General features: G+C 28.0%; 6 protein-coding genes across 6 annotated transcripts; 2 read left to right on the top strand and 4 right to left on the bottom strand.

Annotated features, from left to right (window-relative positions):
- Nucleotides 1–731: 731 nt before the first annotated feature.
- OCT59_018117 (uncharacterized protein) lies at nucleotides 732–3,077 on the top strand. The gene is made up of 8 exons (XM_025318008.2): nucleotides 732–973; nucleotides 1,121–1,191; nucleotides 1,285–1,485; nucleotides 1,581–1,774; nucleotides 1,849–1,926; nucleotides 2,013–2,110; nucleotides 2,179–2,419; nucleotides 2,521–3,077. Exons 1-8 carry the CDS (start codon nucleotides 879–881, stop codon nucleotides 2,734–2,736), a joined length of 1,194 nt encoding a protein of 397 aa, XP_025177160.1. The 5' UTR covers nucleotides 732–878; the 3' UTR covers nucleotides 2,737–3,077.
- On the bottom strand, nucleotides 2,826–4,631 carry OCT59_018116 (uncharacterized protein). Its single transcript, XM_025310906.2, has 2 exons — nucleotides 4,434–4,631; nucleotides 2,826–4,358 (listed from the first exon to the last, which is right to left on the bottom strand). The coding sequence occupies exons 1-2, from the start codon at nucleotides 4,472–4,474 to the stop codon at nucleotides 3,227–3,229; spliced, it is 1,173 nt and encodes a 390-aa protein (XP_025177161.1). The 5' UTR covers nucleotides 4,475–4,631; the 3' UTR covers nucleotides 2,826–3,226.
- Nucleotides 4,632–5,667: 1,036 nt separating this feature from the next.
- OCT59_018115 (uncharacterized protein) lies at nucleotides 5,668–8,034 on the bottom strand (the record flags this gene model as incomplete). Its single annotated transcript, XM_066148548.1, has 1 exon — nucleotides 5,668–8,034. One exon carries the CDS (start codon nucleotides 8,032–8,034, stop codon nucleotides 5,668–5,670), a length of 2,367 nt encoding a protein of 788 aa, XP_066004467.1.
- Nucleotides 8,035–9,206: 1,172 nt separating this feature from the next.
- OCT59_018114 (uncharacterized protein) lies at nucleotides 9,207–10,564 on the bottom strand (the record flags this gene model as incomplete). Its single annotated transcript, XM_025318009.2, has 2 exons — nucleotides 9,207–10,443; nucleotides 10,525–10,564. 2 exons carry the CDS (start codon nucleotides 10,562–10,564, stop codon nucleotides 9,422–9,424), a joined length of 1,062 nt encoding a protein of 353 aa, XP_025177163.1. The 3' UTR covers nucleotides 9,207–9,421.
- Nucleotides 10,565–11,851: 1,287 nt separating this feature from the next.
- On the top strand, nucleotides 11,852–14,020 carry OCT59_018113 (uncharacterized protein; the record flags this gene model as incomplete). The annotated part of the gene is made up of 3 exons (XM_025318010.2): nucleotides 11,852–12,162; nucleotides 12,271–12,736; nucleotides 12,810–14,020. 3 exons carry the CDS (start codon nucleotides 11,852–11,854, stop codon nucleotides 13,899–13,901), a joined length of 1,869 nt encoding a protein of 622 aa, XP_025177164.1. The 3' UTR covers nucleotides 13,902–14,020.
- Nucleotides 14,021–14,092: 72 nt separating this feature from the next.
- On the bottom strand, nucleotides 14,093–18,847 carry OCT59_018112 (uncharacterized protein; the record flags this gene model as incomplete). The annotated part of the gene is made up of 14 exons (XM_066148547.1): nucleotides 14,093–14,742; nucleotides 14,826–14,958; nucleotides 15,035–15,505; nucleotides 15,602–15,713; nucleotides 15,799–15,900; nucleotides 15,994–16,056; nucleotides 16,152–16,420; nucleotides 16,522–17,074; nucleotides 17,210–17,291; nucleotides 17,824–17,963; nucleotides 18,041–18,052; nucleotides 18,358–18,367; nucleotides 18,594–18,649; nucleotides 18,801–18,847. The coding sequence occupies 14 exons, from the start codon at nucleotides 18,845–18,847 to the stop codon at nucleotides 14,648–14,650; spliced, it is 2,145 nt and encodes a 714-aa protein (XP_066004466.1). The 3' UTR covers nucleotides 14,093–14,647.
- Nucleotides 18,848–20,822: the final 1,975 nt, after the last annotated feature.

Below are 20,822 nucleotides of genomic sequence, written 5' to 3'. Positions count from 1 at the left end.
AATTAATTCTTTGGCATTTTTAACCGCTTCTAGTTCAGCTTGAGCTTGAGTTTTTAGCTGATTAAAAAGTTAATCACAGTTTTTATTTTTCCTTTAGTATCATCAATTCATATTATATATATATCTAATGTTCCTATATTCCTGTATATTAGCTAATTAGTGTGATTATTGACTGATAGAGATTGGTGTGAATTATGCTGGAGATAATATATTTATACTGGATATATATCTATATACTAAATACTATATATATAATGCTCCTCCTTTTCCTCTGTTTCTCTTTTTCATTCCTCTTTAGATGATTTCTCTACTGTAAATTCTAATGATTAAATTTGAATCAATTATTATAAAAATACCAAATTAAATATCATGTTTTTTTTAACATTCCAATATTCTTATACTTCAGATGTGTTTTATCACATTTTATTCATAGATAATAATAACACTAAATACAGATACTTATTAATAGATTAATTTGTATTATTAATTTAAAATTAATTCTAATTAATGAATTTTAAGTAAAATTATTAATATAAACTAATTCTATATTTCCAAACTAATTATAATACTTGTCAGAATTAAAAAATTGGATTATAATTAACTGAATTGCCTATTTTATCTCACATTATACTAATGCTGGCCGAACCTATAATTCCGGCCAGAGGGTACTGTGCCGATTCCCGATCACGAGATGATTAACAAAAAAAACCCATTTTTTTTTTTGAATGTTCAACTTCGCACCTCGAGGACCTTTATTGGTTATTTCTTATTATTTACGAATTCAAAGATCTTTATCTATCAATAGTATTTCGTCAAACTTTTTACAGGTCTTTTGGACTCGTTCTTTTTCTTATACTTTACCATTATACAGAAAAAATATGCCACCAAAAAAAGTTGTCAAAGAAGAACGAATTTTACTTGGTAGACCGAGTAATAACTTGAAGATCGGAGTTGTTGGGCTACCTAATGTTGGGTAAGTTTCCGAGAAGTTAAAGCAATGACTATTTATATTTATGTAATAATTTTATTTTGTTTATAATATAAATTTAATTTTGAAAACTTCAGTCAACTTTATTGAACAAGTTTTGCTTTAATCCAATTTTTCAATTTTATATCACAGGAAATCTACTTTCTTTAATGCCATTACAAACAGTGCGGCATCCGCAGAAAATTATCCTTTTTGTACAATTGGTTAGTTTTTAACTTTCACATTATAGTTTAGTCGTGGATTCGATCCAAATGTTATGCGATCTAAATGTTATGTAATCAATTTTAAATATATAGATCCAGAAGAATCTCGAGTCGCTGTACCAGATTCCCGGTTTGATTGGTTGTGTGAAACATATAAACCACTTTCAAAGGTGCCAGCTTATCTTACTGTTATTGATATTGCTGGGTTAGTTAAAGGCGCATCCACCGGAGCTGGATTGGGTAACAACTTTTTGAGTCATATTCGAGCTGTAGATGCTATTTTCCATGTTGTCCGTATCCTTTTTGTTTCAACCTTAAATTTTAACGTTTGTACGAAAAAATTTATCATCTTTAACTATTAAAATTTTTGTTATGATGATGGATAAAAGGAGCTTTCTCTGAGGAGGATGTAATTCATGTTGAAGGGGAACTTGATCCTGTTAGGGATCTTGAAATTATTCATAACGAACTTCGTCTCAAAGATGAAGAATTTTTGACTAAAAAATTAGAAGAATTGTCAAAAATTACGGCACGCGTAGGAAAAGGTGGTTCTACGGCCGATAAGGCAAAGAAAGAAGAATTGGTAAGTGCTATATATATGGAATACGTGAAATTTTATGTATTATATTACAAGTTAATTTTAAATATTCGATATAGGACATTACACAAAAAGTGCTGAAATTTGTAGCAGAGGACAAAAAGGATGTTCGAAAAGGGGACTGGAACAACAAAGAAGTAATTATCAAAAATCATTATTTCTTAATGTATTGATTACAATATTTATGTATAACATATTTATGTACACATTTTTCCTGCTTTAGGTAGATATTATCAATGCCTTGCAATTACTTACCGCAAAGCCCGTAATTTATTTAGTTAATTTGAGCGAAAAAGATTTCATTAGGAAAAAGAACAAATGGTGAATAAAATGCGGATAGACGACGTTAAAAGAAAGATCATATAATAATATAAAGGTTTCTATTTTAGGTTACCAAAGATAAAGACATGGGTTGATGAAAATAATCCGGGAGACTTAATACTTCCTTTCAGTGCGGGATTTGAATATCAACATTCGGTTCTTCCTACAAAAGAAGAAAAGGATGCATTTTTGGCTGAAAAAGATGCTCAATCTTCATTTCCAAGAATCATAGTAGCAGGATATCAAGCATTACAGCTTATGTATTTTTTCACTTGTGGGCCGGATGAAGTCAGAGCTTGGACAATTAGGGTATTTATTTAATCATGATACATTTGAGATTAATTAAAAGTGGTTTAAGCAATTTAAAAATGAATTTTTTTTTCTTTTAAAAAAAAAAAAATTTTTATTAGAAACACACGAAGGCACCAAAGGCAGCAGGAGTTATTCATACCGATTTTGAGAAATCATTTATTTTAGCAGAAGTTATGAAATTTGATGACTTAAAAGAACTTGGTAACGAAGCAGCGGTTAAATCAGCGGGAAAATATTTGACAAAGGGTAAAGAATATGTTTTTGAAGATGGAGATATCGCATATTTTCGATCTGGTCTTGCTAATAAAAAATAAGTTAATAGTTTTTATTTATCATTTAATTTTTATTAATAATTACTTTTGAGATTAAATGTAAAAAGTTCACAGAATAAAAAGTAACAAAATTTTATAGAATGTAATCCAGACATTCCAATATGTTTATTAAACTCTCGGAACAAATATCGAATGAAAATAACAAACCACCCACAATGATTCCAACCGAGGATTTTTTGTAATTACATGAAAAAGTTGTAGAAAGTGTTGTTTCTTTGTGATGAGTGATAATTGTGATGTAGATTAAATGAGGGGATTTGGAATTAAGTTATTAAATAAATAAATAAAAAGTAATGCTATTAATTTATCGGAAAATTCTCCCGAAAAAAGTTCTCTATGATATTTTTCTGTGAAATGTCTATAGTGAAGTAAATTTACAATTAAGATTAGGATAATATGATGAGTGTAATTATTATATACGCTAAAGTGAATGTATAATACTTTTGGTTGAAATATTATTGTTGTCATTAGATTATTGATTATTATTATCTTCATTATTACTAGTGTCAAATGGGATTGTTGCGGAAGCAAAAGTTCTTGTGAGACCACCACCACCACTATCTGCATTTGAGTGAGGTATTATAGTATCAATACGCTCTTGATTTAAAGGAATTACGTTTGTAACATTACTTGAAGAACCTTCTTCTGCATCATAATTAACATAGGTTGGAGTACTACTAAGGCGAGAAGCAATCGTATATATACCGGAACTAGTAGATTTTCTTAGGTTAAAATGTTCATCATCGGTTAAATCAACCAATTCTTGAAATGCAGACACAGTTGTTTGAGTACGTTTTAATGTTGGCATGTGAGGTTTTTCCTCAACTATACTTGGTACAGGAGGACTACTAACATGAATATCTCCGGGTACAATTTTTCCTTTTTTTATTTTGAATGAAGAAGAAATGCTATTAATCGAAGAAGTTAATGAATTAGACTTTGAACTATTTTCTTTATCCTTGTCAGTTATATCTCCAGCATTTATGCTATGTAAAGTATTTCTTTTTCCTTTTCTTTTTTTATATATTAAAGCTAAGACTGTTAAGATCATAATTAATATCGCAACTGCCAATATTGAAAACATCCACACATGTAAATTATTTGATTTTGTGTCATTTGGTGAACCTGAGCTTGGTATTGGCTGAAATGGAGATGTTGTTGTTGTTGTTGCTGTTGTTGTCGATGTTATTGAAAAGGAAGAAGATAAAGGATTTTGTGTTTGTATCGGAGTAGCAGTAGTAGGAATATCTGATGTTATCGGAGTGGTAATAGAAGGTGGTATTGATGGAAATGGTATTTTTGGTATTTTTGGAGTTGATGGATCAGTAGGTAATAGATCACCAATATCTGTAGCAGTAGCTTCAGTATCGGTATCAGTAGCGCTAGCAATAGGTGTAGCAGTATCAATATCAGTACCAGCAGCAGGCGTAGCATTAATAGTAGAAGTAGTAACCAAAGTTAAAGATATTGAACCATGTGGCAATGATACTGTCGGAATTGAGGGGACTGAAGTTGGGTTTATTTTATGATTGTTATTAAAATCTTCTTGTCTACGATGTATATGATAAAGCATATGTACATTATTATCGCGCGCTATACCTTTACTACAATAAATAACAAAGTGGTTAAAACGTGTGTAAAGAACAAATAAAAATAAAAATTTCGAGAATAAAACTTACGTAATTTCATTTGAAAATTTCTTAATACGTATAGGCGGCATTTTTAAAATGTAATATGTGCTACACCTTATTCACCTACCGAAACGACACTCCAAAAATAACTATTTACAAAATTATTAGTATCTCACAAAAAGAAATTCGCGACCACAATATTTATTCCCAAAGTTTTATAATATTACAACACAATATTACACTCAAAAAAAAAAGAAAAAAGAAAAATAAAATGTAATTAGAGTTGGAGGAGGAAAAGGGAAAAAAGAGAAATGAAAGAAAATGAAAGATAGTTCGAAAAAGGAGAGAATTTTATAGGAGAATCAACATCCGAATATTTTGTCCGAGAGTTTATTATAATCGATAGAATTTTCTCAAAGAAAAGAGAAAATTTATCTTACAGAAAAAAAGGAACGAAGAGAAAAAAAAATTTCGAATTAGTGAAAAAATATAAATAGATACGGTAATATTCTATACCTAAAAAAAAAACTTATGCAATTTACGCGTTTCTTAGTTAGCTATATAAGGACACATAAACTATTCATAACACCCGACAATTTTTTTTTTCCCTTAATAAGGGTATATTACGATAGTATTACGAAATGCCCAAATACCCGTAAACCGGAAAACGGAAATTAATTAATTTCCTTGTAGATCAAATTTAGAAACTGCATGATATCGAGCTTACGAATTAATAATTGTTATCCAAAAATTAATTAGAAATATTTCTGGCTCATAAAAACTACACATAAAACGCAAGGAATTAAGTACAAAAACCACAATTTTCCGTAATCGGTTCATTTTTTGCCTAACAAAATATAATAGGAAGGAGATCCTTAATTAATATCTCATGTTACCAAAATTATTGAGAATGTTCTTTATTTAGCAAAAGTATTCAAGATCAGCTTGTCCTAAACTCATTCTCTGATCGATAAAACTCTCTAAGTTTCTACTCACTAATACTTAGTTTCTCTTTTCTCTAATTCTAATTTAAGTTTTGATTAAATTAAACCATTTAAAGTATTTTTTTCATTATTTCAATTAAAAAGTATGAACCTTTGTCTAGAAAGCTAACGTTAGGATCCGATATCCATGAATTATTTTATTTTACACGAATGATCGACATTTCCATCGCTGAAAAATGATTCAAGTTTTTTGATAGTACTTTAATATTGGATTATAATATTGTAATCACATTTGCCGGTTCACTATTCAGCCAAATAATGTAATATATTTAGTTTCGTTATTGATTCGGCAGTTGCATCTCTAACTGAATTATTTCCGTTTGCAAATTTAAAAGAGATTGAAGATTGGAAATATCCTCCTCTAACATTAAATCAACACTTAAATCCCGTTTAATTTCTTCCAATCTTTTGAAAGCAGAACTATTATTAGTTAAAATGATATTCCTTTGCTCTTTTAAAAGATTCTCCAGTAAGATCTTTCCTCTTCTACCAAGATTACTTTTAAGAGTATCCCGTAATTCTTTTAGACTAGTTTTTTTAGCTTGCATTTGAAATTTATTTAATTGTTCTTTTAAATCATCAAATTTTTGTTGAAGCTTATTAATAGAAGAATCTTTTTCTTTTAACTGACTTTCAAGACCTGCAAGTTTATATTGAGATTTTTGCTCATTTTCTTGTAACTTTTCTAAAAGATCCTTTTCTTTTTGAAGAGCCATTTCATTTTTTCTAGTCTCCTCATCTAATTTTCTTTTTAATTCATCAATTTGTTGCTTACTTTGTTGTTGAAATTTATTAATAGAAATTTCTTTATCTTTTAAGTGATTTTGAAAATTCTTTTCATTTTCCTGAAGTTTTTGTAAAAGATCCTTTTCTTTTTGAAAAGTCTCCTTACTTTTTCTAGTTTCTTCATCCAATTGTTCTTTTAATTTATCAATTTGTTGTTTACTTTGTTGTTGAAATTTAATAAGTGAAGTTTCCTTATTTTTCAATTGATTTTTAAGAATTTGAGAATTTTGTTTATTTTTTTGAAGTTTCTTTAAAAGATCGTTTTCTTTTTGAAAAGCTTTTTCATTTTTTTTAGTTAATTCATCTAATTGATTTTTTAATTCTTTAATTCGTTGTTCACTTTGTTGTTGAAGTTTGTTAATAAAATCCTCCTTATTTTTTAATTGATTACTAAGGTTAATAAGTTTATTTTGAGAATTTTGTTCATCTTGTTTAAGATTTTCTAAAAGTTTTTCTAATTCATCTTTTTCTTTTTGAAGAATATTTTTATTTTTTTCAGTTTGTTCAAGTTTATTTTGTGTTTGTTTAGCCTTCATTAATTGACCCTGTAATTCTTTACTTTTAAATTTTAATATTTCCATTAAATCATTCATTTTTTTTCTTAAAGAAGCTGTACTAGATTTAGCTTTATATAATTGATTATTTAATTCATCTTTAAGAGAATTTAATTCCTTTTTTTTAGTTTCAATTTCAATAATTGATTTATTGATTTTAACTAATTGATTATGTAAATCTTTAGATTCTTCTTCCTTATTTTTTAAATCATCATTAGTTTCTTTTAATTTTTCTTCTAATTCTTTTTTAACTTTTTCTTTATTTAATAAATCTTCTTTTAAAATATTTGCTTCTCTTTCTAATATTCCTTTTTCCATTAATTGCTCAGCAGTAATGGATTTTAATTCATTTTCTTTTTCTTCTAATTCTTGTTTTGTTTTTTGATAAACAATATTCATTTCTTCTAAATTAATATTTAAATTATAAATTTGTTGTTGTAAAATTTTTACATTTTGTTCTAATTTAATTTTTTTTGTTTCCAATTCATCTTTTTTAATTACTAAATTACTTTCTTCTTTTTCTAATTCTGTTAAACGATTTTGAACATCAGAACTTTCTTCTTCTTCACTTAATGTTATTTCTTTAGTTAATTCTTCCATTTCTTTAGTTAATTCCCAATTTTTTTTCCATCCTCTTAAATTATATCTACCTTGCCAAGCATCAATATCATCAATAGCAAAAGTTTCAAGTTGATTATAAATTATTTTAACTTTAGCATCTAATCTTTTATCAGCCAAACATCTTAAATTTTTAATATTATAAGATAAATATTCTAAACCAGAATCTATATCAGTATTATTAATACTTAAATTTTCTAATTTAATTAAACCTTTTAAAGGTTCCAAACTACCATAAAATTGATTATAAATTCCTTGATCAATTCTTTCTTGATCAGTATTACCTATAAATAATTGTTTAAGATTAATAAAAGAAGAAAAACAATTTAAATTTGAAGAAGAAATTTTATTATCAAGTAAATTTAAATATTCTAAATTTTTACTCTTTAAAATAGGGATCTTATTAAGTTGATTATAATGAACGTTAATAATATTTATATTTTTACAATTACTTGTATCTAATTGATTTAATTTATTTTGTGAACAATCAATATCAATTAATTTCTTATTATTACTAATATTTAAATCGATTAATTGATTATCACAACAATTTAATAATTCCAAATTAACAAAATCTGATAAATCCAAATATCCTTCAAGATTTTGTTTATTTATAATTAATTTCGTTTCATTAATTCTTTCTTCTTTTGTTGGGTATTTTTCATTGATGAATTGTTGTGCGTCCATAATAATTTAATTTAATTTGATTTTGTTTTAAAAAAAATATTTGTTTTTTGTTTTTTTTTCTCGGAAAAAAAAAAATTACTCTAGTTCGTATTAATTATGAATTTCTTTAAATAAATAAAAACATCATTATAAGAATTTTAAATAATACATAATTTCTTTGTTTCAGAAATCGTTATCAATCTATTACGTAGTCGAATTTTAAATTATGATACATTCATTAATTACAAGAATTTCCTAAAAATATATCTTATAATCATCAAATCTAATTATGGGAGATCAATAGACGAATTTTTGAAGAATCCTTTAGTAAATCTCGTAGTTAATTAGAACTAATTTGGTTTCTTAAATGAACAAAGAAACCATATTTAAAATGAATTCCAAATATAAAAACACTTAATCGTAAAAAAATTCTAAACCATTGTAGGTTTTGTATTAAACATATATGGTAAAAAATGCATATTGCGGATTGCTGCACATCAAATCAGGTTACCTAATTACCTTTTATTTTCATTCAACAATGGCACTACGTATCCTACTGTTAATGAAAGAGTCAATTAACTAAACATCGAAATTGAACAAATAATGATCGGTTAAAATATTATTCCATGAATGATATAAGTAAGACACGGGATTTTATAAAATCTGCAGTCATTGTAATGTTACGAGATTTGTCTAGAGACTCCAGTCCTTGTGTATTTTTTTTTGTTCGGTACATGCCAAAATTAGCCATTACACCAGGAATGGTACCCGGTCATTTAAAAATGGAGTTACGGAGCAATTGCTATACAATTGCTACAAGAGTCTTGATTCAGACTTTCTTTAGTTCATTGCAATAAAGTATGAGAAGAAAAAATAAAACTTAGTATAAAGTTCGATATATCGGATTCTCAACACACTAGATCATGGGTAAATCTTAATTTAATGGAATTGAAATCTGGAATGAATTACTACAATCTATAACAAACCTCTGAACCGACCTGGTATATAACCGACCTGGTATATCGCGTCTGTGCGTAATGCAAAACATCTTCAACACATGCAAAAAGAACTTTAGAGTTCTATGATAACGACTATAAGGCGATATATGACTTTATTTCCTTTATGTCGATGATTAAACATTTCTAGGAAATACTACGAAAAATCATTATTCACTTGTTAATGCGAGTTGTTAATTAAAGTGATGACTATAAATTATGTGATTTTTTATTAGTTTATATAAAAATTAGACTATATATTTTTTATAATAAATTAATGAATGATATTTAAATACAAATGGATTTTATATAATTAATTACAATTTTTTTTCAAACTTTTTTTTTCTTTTATATATTTCTATTATTACTTCCCCTCATTTATACATTTCTATCATCATTTCTCCTATTTATCATCAATTTCCCTTCTCTAATAAAACGTCACCAAAAACATTTTCGTATCTTGGTAAATCAGGTCTTGACAATTCTTTATCTAATTCTGCTTCCTTTTTTTTGTCTTCAGGAACTTTTTCATCGTCCTTTTTTGTTTCTTCATTTAAATCTTCCAAAACTTCATCAATTATGTAAGGAGTTAATACACCAGGAGGTATAGCACCGGAAGTTTGTTTTTGACGAAGCCATAAATCCACGGTTGGAACTCGTTTAGCTATTCCGGCCATAAATCCATTTGATTTATAAAATTCTTCTTCTTCGGAAGTTATTTCTTTAGGTTTAAAATCATGAGAATCTGATTTAGTTTTATTTTGAGGATATATTAATTCACTATTTCTAATAAAACAATCAGGACCAAAAGCCGTTGAATCTGGAATAAGACTTTTCCAACTTTTTTCCAAAGCTTTAGAAATTTCTGATAAAGATGATCCAGAAGGTAATATTACTCTATGTATAGGATATAATTTAGAATCTTTAAGTTCATCGGCAGGGCGAATTTCTAACATAACTTCTATCCAGGGAATACATTTTAATGCAATATTTAATGGTCTATTAAAAGTTGCTTCTTCTGATAATATTTCTGAAGTTTTGATCGGAATTGTGAATAAATCGAATACAATATCGTGTGGTTTTTCACTTATAGTGATAGTATTGGTTGAAAGAGTTGAATCAGAAGATAAAGAGTGTGTCATTGATGAGGGAGACGAAGGAAACATGGGAGATATGGGAGATGTGGGAGATGTGGGAGATGCGATAAACATGGGAGAAGAATTAAGTGGTGAAGGTGGTGGTGATAATGCTAGTTCATCATCATCATCGGCTATTGGATCATATACTATCAATAATTCTGAGTGTAAAGACATCCATTTTAATATATCGTGTCTTGTACCATAAAATAAGAATTTTGAATTTGTAGGTGTAAGACGGATTTTTGTTAGATTCGATGGTTTAACTAATCGACTTTTTCCCGTAGTTCCTGCAGTTTCTAAAAAAAAAAATAATATTTTAGTTAGAAAATAAAAAATTTATAAAATTTTTTTTTTTTTAAAAAAAAAAGACATATTACCTGCGGAATATCCGTATTTTATTTCTTTCTTGATAAGCATTTATTATTATTTACAATAAAATTTAAAGTTTAAATGTATATTTAAATATTTGATTTATTTAAAGTATGTTGGAATAGTTCGAATATTGGATTTTGGTAGTTGAGGATCGATTTGTGTATTAAAAATTGAAATTTGTTTTTGGGTTTATATTTAAACAATCCTTCGATATTTATATAATAAAACTTCGGGAAAATAGAACCGAACAATATTATATTAGCATATAAATTATGTCATTTGATTGCTAAATAAGGTTAATATAAACCCCAAAATAATATATTAATGATATTCGATCAGCCCTTCTTTTTTTTATTTGAAAAATCTTGTGCAGTTTAGTTGAAAATCTTATGACTATTGTAACAGAATTGTTCGGTCTACCAATTCTTATCACCAGCCCCAATTTGATTATCAGCCACTTTTGTGCTTTTGTACCTTAGGTCACAATGATTGAAATGATGAAATTTACGAAATTGTTATTATTAAAATTACTAATACTCCTTACCCCACAGTAACGTTTTCCGTATTCGAATTTTCCTAATAGCCTAATCGCAGTAATAAATCCGATCCTATCCCTTTAAAGTAATTGGTCTGTGTTATGACTAATATATATCCTACTTTACCCGGATGTTTTTCTTCTGGTCGTTTGAATATATAAGTTTCCCTTTGTAAAGGATAAAAATAGGGAATGTTCTATATGTGATCAGGTGGTTTTCGAGAATCATGCACAATTGCACAATCTGTGTACAAATATACAAACAATATCGTATGACTATTAAGTTGTCGATTATTTTATATTCGAAAATTTATAATGAAGGGTATATGAAAGAAAAAGTCCCGTAGTAAAAAAAAAAAATGAATAAAATAAATGTATCTTTCAATTTCTTAAATTTATTTTAAGAATTAATTCTTTTGTTTTTAAACCTATTTTATTAACTACTGTATAATTAATTCAATAACTTTGATACTCAAATCGAAAGTGGGTTAAATGATAAAAACTGATTGGTTTTTTAAATTTGTGTACCTTATCATATTTATGCGCCTTACGCGAGTATAACTATTATCTAAATTAGTTTATTTACATTCAACATTCATATCCAAAAAAGTAGCAGAAATTTATGCAGTTATGCAATGCAAAAAATTATGCATATTTTTTTAAAAAAATAAAAATATACAGTAACGTGTAAAAACCGTAGAAAGTTTTTGTTAAATAAAAAAAAACAAGGCTTTTTATTTAGAACTTTTTTTAATTTTTTTTTTATTTTATTACGTTTAAGGATTTGAAATACAATTATGGAAGAAAAACATAGATCTCCTCCAATAAACCCACTTCTGTTACGTATTAGAACTTCAATTGCTTCACTACGTTCAACATCCAATTATAATTTATTACCACTTACTATCGTTTCTCCTAATACATCCCCAATACCACCTACAACTTTTCGTCATGGACGTTGGAGAACTATATTATTCCCCCCTCACTTTGTGAGAAGGAAATGGGGTTATCTTAGTTTTATGTTGTTAGTAATATTTATTATAATAATTCGATTGCAACTTTCAAAACGTAATCATGTACCGTTTGAAGAAACTCCAGCTGTCACTGGGTAAAAAGCTTATTTTAAATTTTAAAATTAAATTCGTTTTTATCCATCGAAAAGTCATTTTCTCTTTTAGTTTTAACTAATCCTCTTTCTTTGTGTCTATGAATATAGACATACAAAAGAATCACAACAACAGCAAACAAAACCGTTACCTCCAATATTTTCCACGTTCACAGATAATTATCCGAAACAGTTGGCAATTTTAATTCTTACTTCATCAAGTACCTCATTAGATACATTTAGTAAAACCATAATAGATACTTGGGGTAAAATAGCTAAACAAAATAAATCATTAAGTGTAGATCTATGGTTTGCTACTCCTGAAGATACATTTAAAAAATTTGGTTGGCCAAATATACCTTATAATGATGATGAAATAAATAAAGTTGATAAAGAAGGATTTGAAAATATTGTTAATAATAATGATGTAACAGAAGATGTTAGCATTAATGATAACAAAAAAGGATTAGAAAAGGAATTAAAAGATTTATTAAAAGAAATACTTCAAGAAACTATGATATTTAAAGAACAAAATCAATTAAGTGATGAACAAAAAGAATTTCAAAAGTTAACAAAGGTAAATAATTTTTTGAATATTTATTATTTTTTATTTTATTTTATTTTTAATATTTTTGTAATTAATTTTATAGGCACTTCATTATTTATACGAAAATCATTTAGATCATTATAATTATATATTAAAAATCACAGATAAGACATTTGTTAGATTACCAAAATTAATTGAATTATTATCAACATTAAATAATACTGAAAATAATTTTTTACCTAAATTAATAGGAAGTCCAAATTTAGATCATGAAACTACAAAAAAATTTTGTTTTAAAGGATCAGGTTATATAATAAATAAAAATTTATTAACTATGATAGGTCCACATTTACCATATTGTTTAGCAACTATAATTAAAAATAGTAATATAAAAAATAATTATTTACAAGAAGATTTAGCTATAGAAAGATGTTTTACAAAATATGTACCTATGTTTAAAGGATGTGAAACTTTTGTAGATAGTGATAATAATAATGATGGTTTAAAAAAATTACGTGGGTATGAATTTTTAAATTTAAGATCTGATGATGAAATCAATTGGGAGAAATATAAAAAACCTTTAGAAATGTTTAATGATGGATATACAAATGGATGGAGATTTGCTGATGCTATTGTTATGGGAGAAGTTAAAGATCCTTCAAGAATAATAAATTTAGAAGAATGGTATGGTAAAGATGGAAAATTTAATGAATTAGTTGAAGAATTGGGTGGTGTAATACCGGATCCGGAACCTATACCTTTACCCAAACAATCGGATTTATTGACAATAGAGACTATAATGCCAACAGAGACATCAAATGAAAATATCAATGATGTGCAAAGTCAAGGGTCTGATAATATTGAAACATCAAATGTAGATGTTAATGATGGAATACCAACTGAAGCATCAAATGCAATTGTTAATGATGGAATAATATCTGAAAAATCAATTGTACCAATAGAAAAATCACCCTCAGAAACAAAAAATATTATAAATGAAACAAATTCAATTTCTAAAATGTCTATATCAACAACATCAGAAGAAAAAATTTCTTCACAATCAAAAATAAATAATGAAAATGATGGTGACTATGATGATGCTACTCTTGATGTTTTGGACAATCATAATGGAAATGGGGAAGTAGAAGTTGATGAATTATCACCTTTAAGTGGTGAAGAATTAGCTGAACCATAACTTATGGACTTTTTATATTTTTATTTTTGCGATTTATTAATTAAACTTTGTATTTGTTATATTATATATAACTAAAAAAAGAATAATAATTAAATTTTAATAGTCTTAATTAAAAATTTATTTTTTAGAAAAAAAATAATAATTTTCTATACAAAAATCATAAAATTTCCATTTAAATGATAATACTGGTACAATTATAAATTATTTTTAACAGATTTTCAGAAGTATATTATAAAAGCAAAAAATAAGAAATTCAGAAAAAAAATTCATTTGTACAAAAAAAAAAGGTAAGTTGAAAAAGGGAAGAAAATATAAAAAAATCTACCATAAAATGAGAAACAACCAAATCTGCTTAAATCACTAAAAATTTTCATTTTGAAGAGAAAGAAAAACAATCTACACAAAAAAAGATTTCCCGTCTTTTCATACATAAATACTTTGAAGGTAAAATCGAAATAATGACAATAAAAAAATTATAAAAACATTCAAAGCAAAGTAATGATTAAACAGTACCAGCTTTTTAAAAATTTTAAACCATTTATATATTATACTATTCTTCTTCACTGCACTTTTTTCCTACATAAACAATACCAAAAATAAATGTAACAATCAAAAAAAAAACGATTATGCATAAAGAAAGCAAATATTTAACAAAAGAAAAATATAATAAAATTATGAGTATTTGCTATTTATAAAAACTATTATGTGTATTTAGAAATTCTGTCTTTAAAATAACATTATCGTAGCTACATTTCATCATAATACCGCCATAGTCTTGCTCGACAATCGCCAGAGCCAGTGGCGAAAAGTTTGCCCGTTGGACTTAAAGCTACCGAAATCACTTTAAAATAACGAAACAATTTAATAATAAATACTTTCAAAATCCAATACGATAAATTAAAATAAATTAATCTATAAACCAACCTGAATTTTTATGTCCTTGTAACATAAATTGTGTTTGAGCTGTGATAGGATCCCAGAACTGTACTCCTCGATCCTTTGATCCAGATACTACCCAACGTCCATCAGGTGAAACTGCTACTGATAGTACGAAATCCTTAAATAACAAATTAAAATCAATTAACCAAGTTTCAATATAAATAAGTATCTAATAGAAAAATAAATAAAGATACCTTGTGTCCATTAAGCGTTGTTTTTGCCTGGTTCTTTTGACTACTGTTATTTCTTCCACAATGGCTCATATCCCACAATTTTAGAGTCTTATCTAAACTACCGGATACCAATGTCTTACCATCGGGTGAGAATGCTACAGAATAAACACTATCTTTATGACCTTCTAATCTTTCAAGAAGAATTCCTGTTCGTGTGTCCCATACACGCACTATTTTGTCTAATGAACCTGCAGCAACATAAAGAGCATCGGGGCTTATGGCGACACTGGTAACACCGGCATCTTTTTGACTGGGTTCATCAATTGCAAGTTTATACAGTAGTTCCCCGGATACCATATCCCATACTCTGGCTGTTTTATCACCTGACCCAGAAACAATGAAACGGCCATCACGTGAAAAATCAAGTGAGTATATATCTTGTTCATGACCAGGAAATAATTTACTGATAGTTTGACTACGAATGTCCCAGATCTGTTAAAATTGATAATTAGTAATCATTGATGTTTAAAATTACTTACTCAATGCAGGGATGTAGGAGCAATCAAATCAAATAGTCAATATACTTACTCTTATTTGTTTGTCTTCAGCACCAGTTGCCAAATGTTTTCCGTCAGGACTAAAGCAAACACTTCGGATGTATAAATCACCAGTTTTATCAACACTTGTGTCATCCAAAACACTATTAAAAAAAAATTATATATATATATGACAGATTTGGAATAAATGAAAATTTTTTTGAAAAAAAAAAAATAAAAGTGAATTACCAAATTTTTTGACCGTTATGAACATCATAAATCTGTGCGATTCTATTACAGCCCGTAGCAAGATATTTTCCATCGCCACTAAATTTTACACAGCAAACGACACTTAAAAAAAAAAATGTATAAAATATTAGTAACTGTGTAAATTTAATTCGATTTTGCAATAAGAAACTCAAAACAAAAAAAAGGGCAATCTACCTATTATGATCTAACGTGTGGAATAACTCGACATCAAGTACGCGTTGCACTTTAGGGTTGAAGCTAAATAAATATAGTTCAAAAAGTCACGTGAGAATGAATTTACTTTTTGCTAAGTCCATTTAAATAAACAATAAATTTATAAAGTAGAAACGTACATTGCGAACCAATCGCTGCCTTCCTTTTTTAGCTGTGCGGGAACATTTTCGGGATCCATGTCGCCTAGTCCAGATTGAGCGCTACTGAGAGGACCTTGTTTAATAGGTGTACGATTACCGGGCGGTAATTGAGCGCCCATATTAGGATTGTTTTTACGTTTATTTGATTGAGGACCAGAAGATGGTGGTGCATTACCAGTAGGAGGAACTCCAGAACTTTGAGGTCCTTCGGAAATATTCTGAGGAATCTGCGATATTGAATTCATCGGCTATATAAGTCATAAATTTCAAAACAAATCATACAATAAAAAATTTGTTGGATATAATAAAAATAAATTACAATGAAAATAAAATTCTGAAAATTATTTACCTTGGGCATCTTGCTAACAGGTTTACTACTTTGACCGACATTCATATATCCGCCTTGACTTAGTGATTGTTGACCTGGTGGACCTTGTGGTGGCATTCCGTTACTATTATACAAACTTGAAGGAGGTTGTTGAGAATTAGGTGGAAGTCCCATATTCTGTGGCGGACCGTCTTCCATTCGCTGTCGTTTAGGTCCATGTTGCTGCTGTGATAAAGGTGCTGGACCACTACCATTCAAATAAGGAGATTGTGCGGAACTACCGCCAGACTGAGGAACACTTTGTGGTGGACCGTTTGGACCGGGATAACCGCCTGGATGACCCGACTGCCCACCTGGCGGAGGTTGATCCATCATTTGAGGTGGAGCGACAAGAACCTGATTCCCGCCGCCTCCACCGCTCATAATCGCACCAAATATATTGTTTTGACCTTGACCGATAGTTGGCGGTGGTGGTTGGGGATGTGATGGTGGTGGTGCAGCATGAGAACTAGAAGAATGATGAATTCTCTGTGGATCCATATCACGCTGAAGAGCGCGTATTTCATTATCATATCTGGCGTCATATTCGGGGCGAGTTCAAATATTTAGAATTACGGGTAGAGATTGGTCGGTAATCAATTCATTAGCATAAAACTGTCAAAAAAAAAAGATAATTAGTTTACAACAATTTCAAAATTTTTATACTCACTGAACTTTCATATTTTTCTGTGTGGCTTGTAAATCATATAATCCTTGGCGGATAAGATTAACCTCATCAGTTTGTTGCTGCACTAAAAATATTAGAGATAGAATAAATAAGCAATTTGAATCATTTTGGACAGCGATCAAGAAATAGTGATAATTGATAAAAAATAAAAAATATATGTATAAATAAATATATTCCAATCTCATGAAAATATTATAACAATAGACATAACAACATATTTAGATATGTTCGAATAAACTTCTATTGTCATAATAAAAATAAAAACATCCATGAATAAAATTTTATTAATGTAAGAAACTATTATGGTAATTGTTAATTAATGTTTGTTGGTTGTACAGATCATCTTTAATACGTCATCACATCCGATTATAAACAGAGTTTTTTTAATTTAGCGCAAAATTGATAAATCGTGCATTATTAAGGTCCGAAAAGGAGGAAGATTGTTGAAAGATTACATCCTCCTTTTAAATTCCCAGAGCGTAAATTAACAATATCTGATATTTAATCTCATGAATAAATTCCATTCCAATACTTCAATCTATTTGAATAAAATATAAAGTTATGTTGATGTAATTTCTAATTTAACATTATCTCACCTTTATGTTCAAGGTCATCACGTTGCATTTTATACATCGCAGCTTCTTGCTGAAGGTTATCAAATTCTTGTTTTAGAGCATCAATAAGCTCATTAACACGATTTGACCCAGCTCCACCACCTGGTACAAGCTGTCTATGGCTATAAATGTTCGACATCTTCTCAAATTACTAGATACGTTATAAAGAAGAAGCCTTCTTCTTCCACTCTTTTCTTACTGATGGAGAGTACTTTGTGTGGTAATAAAGACAAGGTTAACAGAATTTAGAAAAATAAAAAATAAAAATAAAAATAAAAATAAATAATCTTTAAGGTCAATAAAGATAATGTTCAAAATAAAAATAACGAGTTTTATTAATATATTAATATATTTATAAGGAAATTTATGACGAATAGTTTTAAAACAAACTTGTTTGTTGTTTTAATAATTCTTAGTACTTATTTTTTATAAAAGATTAATGGAGAGGAACCATAGATTGAGGATGGTGAAAAAAAGTAATAGCGCTGACAAATTTCCATGCAAAGGGGTACTTACTGTAGATTAACTAAATAAAATATATGTATATATTTTTTTTTTTTGTCCCGACGGACGAACGAAGAGAGTAGTAAATTTTAGGATCAACAACAACAAAAGGAACAGTTAAAGTTTGGTTTTCCTTTTTTCAAAAGAAGCAAGTGTGGGCAAAAGAAAGTTTTTGGGGGGTGCAAAAAGTAAAAATAAGCAAAGTAGTGGACTAAATTGAAAAAAAAATTTGATCAAAACTAGGGAACCACAGAACTCTAATGGCACAAAACGAAATTTGTTTACGTCATTTAAATCAACTAGACTACAAAAGGAAAGATGTATAACTATTCAAATGAACACAGCAGATTGTAAAAAAAATTTCCGAGTCAGCACCGAGTAAAAAAAAATTAGTCTTTTTTTATATTATGCAGTTTATGGAACGTTTTAAAAGAAAAAAATTTTTTTTTTATTACTTCGCTGATCTGTGCTGTTTTTTGTTACTGAGTTGTTTAGACTGCATTGTTTGATATTGTTAAGTCTCCGACTGAATAAATAAGTTGATGGATATCGATAAGACATTTATTAGCACCTCTGCGTGATGCGCAATGTCGATACTTCATTCAAACCTATTTTTATTTTATATTATACTTCAAACAATCTATTTAATTAAGCTAGTAATATATATTATGGTTAGACTCGTAAATTAAATTTTATTTTATATTATTATTTTTTTTTCTTAAAAAAAAAAAAAGGTGAAAAAGTGGGCAAAGGTAAATTAAGAAGTAAATCTCTGTAATACATCAATTCTAATTAGGTAACACAAAATTGGGGTTCATTGGTTGGTCCCTCCGGCAATCAAACTTCCAAAAACAAGCTGATAACCCGAACGGAATTGTAATCTATACATTTACATTTATGAGGTTTCATCCCTTAAAACCTTTTTGTCTTTTTTTTTTGTCTTTTTTTTTTTTTTTTTGAAAAACAAACAATTCATTCTTCAATAATAGTAACTAATGTAACTTCTTTATGTCATGGATGACAAAGTTGATGACGAGCATTTGAATTGTTGATGAATGAATTATCGGAATAAAAGGAAAAAAGGGGAGGAAGAAAGAAAAAAAAAGAAACATTCCTGAAAGTAATAAAAATAACATTTATTGAAAGATAAAAATCTTTCAATCATCGACTATTTGTTCTCATATAATTGTTTTTTTTTAGATTACCAAATATCTGGTGGTGTAAAATTCTCGCACATTGGCATGATTGTTTACAATAATTATTTCCAAAATATCATATTACTATTCTCGATATAGTTTGAATGTGCCACATGGCATTGATCACATGCTATCGTAGAAGAAATAGAAGAAAAAGAATAATCTCAGGGTAAATCAGGCCACAAGCACAACCAATTATCAAACTTATCAAACTATAATCATAGTTCTATAGTTGCATGTAAATCAGTGCGGAGGTAAAAAATTGATTACTGCGGCACATAGAATTAAAAATAGAATAATTGAGTGACATAATCGTAAATAATTAGATCTATTTGGATGGATTGTTCTTTTTTTTTTTTTTAAGAGAAATTTTTTTATTTGTTTGTGTACCAAATCATCGTGTGAGTTGATGTCAATTTACTTAACCAACAAAAGTATTCGTGAGTTTTGGAATTTCAAATGATAAGGAACAATATTTAATATTTAATGTTTATGTGTAATAATGATCCGCGGTAAAGGAAATTTAATTTATTTATGAGGAATTTCAATCTAATCTTTATTTGGTTTAGCATAAGAAATTCTTCCGAAAATAGGTTATTTGTTCATCAATCCCATAAAAAACCTGTCATTTTGTCTTGTGAATCATCCACCCATTCTTTCTTCTTTTTAGTAGTCAAGTTTTAAAGGATGGGCTGAAGATGCTTAATCTAATTAAAATTTTTTTTTCTTTTCCTTCCGAAGAGTTTTTATCTTTTCTTGTGTGACCAAAATATCACGATCACTGAATGTCACTTTTTGTTGACGTCACATGACTGCTTTGAAATATTTCCCCCACAACTTCCCGCTATTTTCATTCAATCGGCATTCAGCAGAAAAAACCTGTTACACTTCTTGTTTATTGAAATCATTCGTAAAGGAAGATTTACTAAACTATTAAAGGGATGACTTACCCCACAGATGACATACTTTCATAAACATCTATTAATCTAAAAAAATGATTATGAATAAAAAGATGAACACATTTATTTTAAAAAAATGTAGCTAATTTTTTTTTTTTTTTAAAAAAAAAAAAAAAAAAAAAATATTAAATTACGGAATAAGAAGTACAACAAAGCCTCAAGCACAAAATCTAAAGTATTTTTCCAAGTCGACACTCATTGCCGTAAAGCGCACATCGCACGTTTTTCTTTTAAAATAAAAAGCCATATTTCCCTATTATGATAAACATACCAATAAGCTGATCTCTTATATATTTATTTACTAACTTTGTATAGAAATGTT

This window comes from Rhizophagus irregularis, chromosome 27 (assembly GCF_026210795.1).
Source record: "Rhizophagus irregularis chromosome 27, complete sequence".
NCBI lineage: Eukaryota > Fungi > Glomeromycota > Glomeromycetes > Glomerales > Glomeraceae > Rhizophagus > Rhizophagus irregularis.
The sequence above is the reverse complement of the archived record's forward strand: the minus strand, read 5'-3'. Positions and strand labels throughout refer to the sequence as shown.

Excerpts from the sequence above, each read along its gene's own strand:
- OCT59_018117 (XM_025318008.2), top strand. The coding sequence starts at position 879 with ATGCCACCAAAAAAAGTTGTCAAAGAAGAACGAATTTTACTTGGTAGA. Across the intron at positions 1,486-1,580 it reads TGCTATTTTCCATGTTGTCC|GAGCTTTCTCTGAGGAGGAT; the intron begins GTATCCTTTTTG and ends GATGGATAAAAG. Across the intron at positions 2,111-2,178 it reads ATTAGGAAAAAGAACAAATG|GTTACCAAAGATAAAGACAT; the intron begins GTGAATAAAATG and ends TTTCTATTTTAG.
- OCT59_018116 (XM_025310906.2), bottom strand. The coding sequence starts at position 4,474 with ATGCCGCCTATACGTATTAAGAAATTTTCAAATGAAATTAC. Across the intron at positions 4,359-4,433 it reads AAATTTTCAAATGAAATTAC|TAAAGGTATAGCGCGCGATA; the intron begins GTAAGTTTTATT and ends TATTTATTGTAG.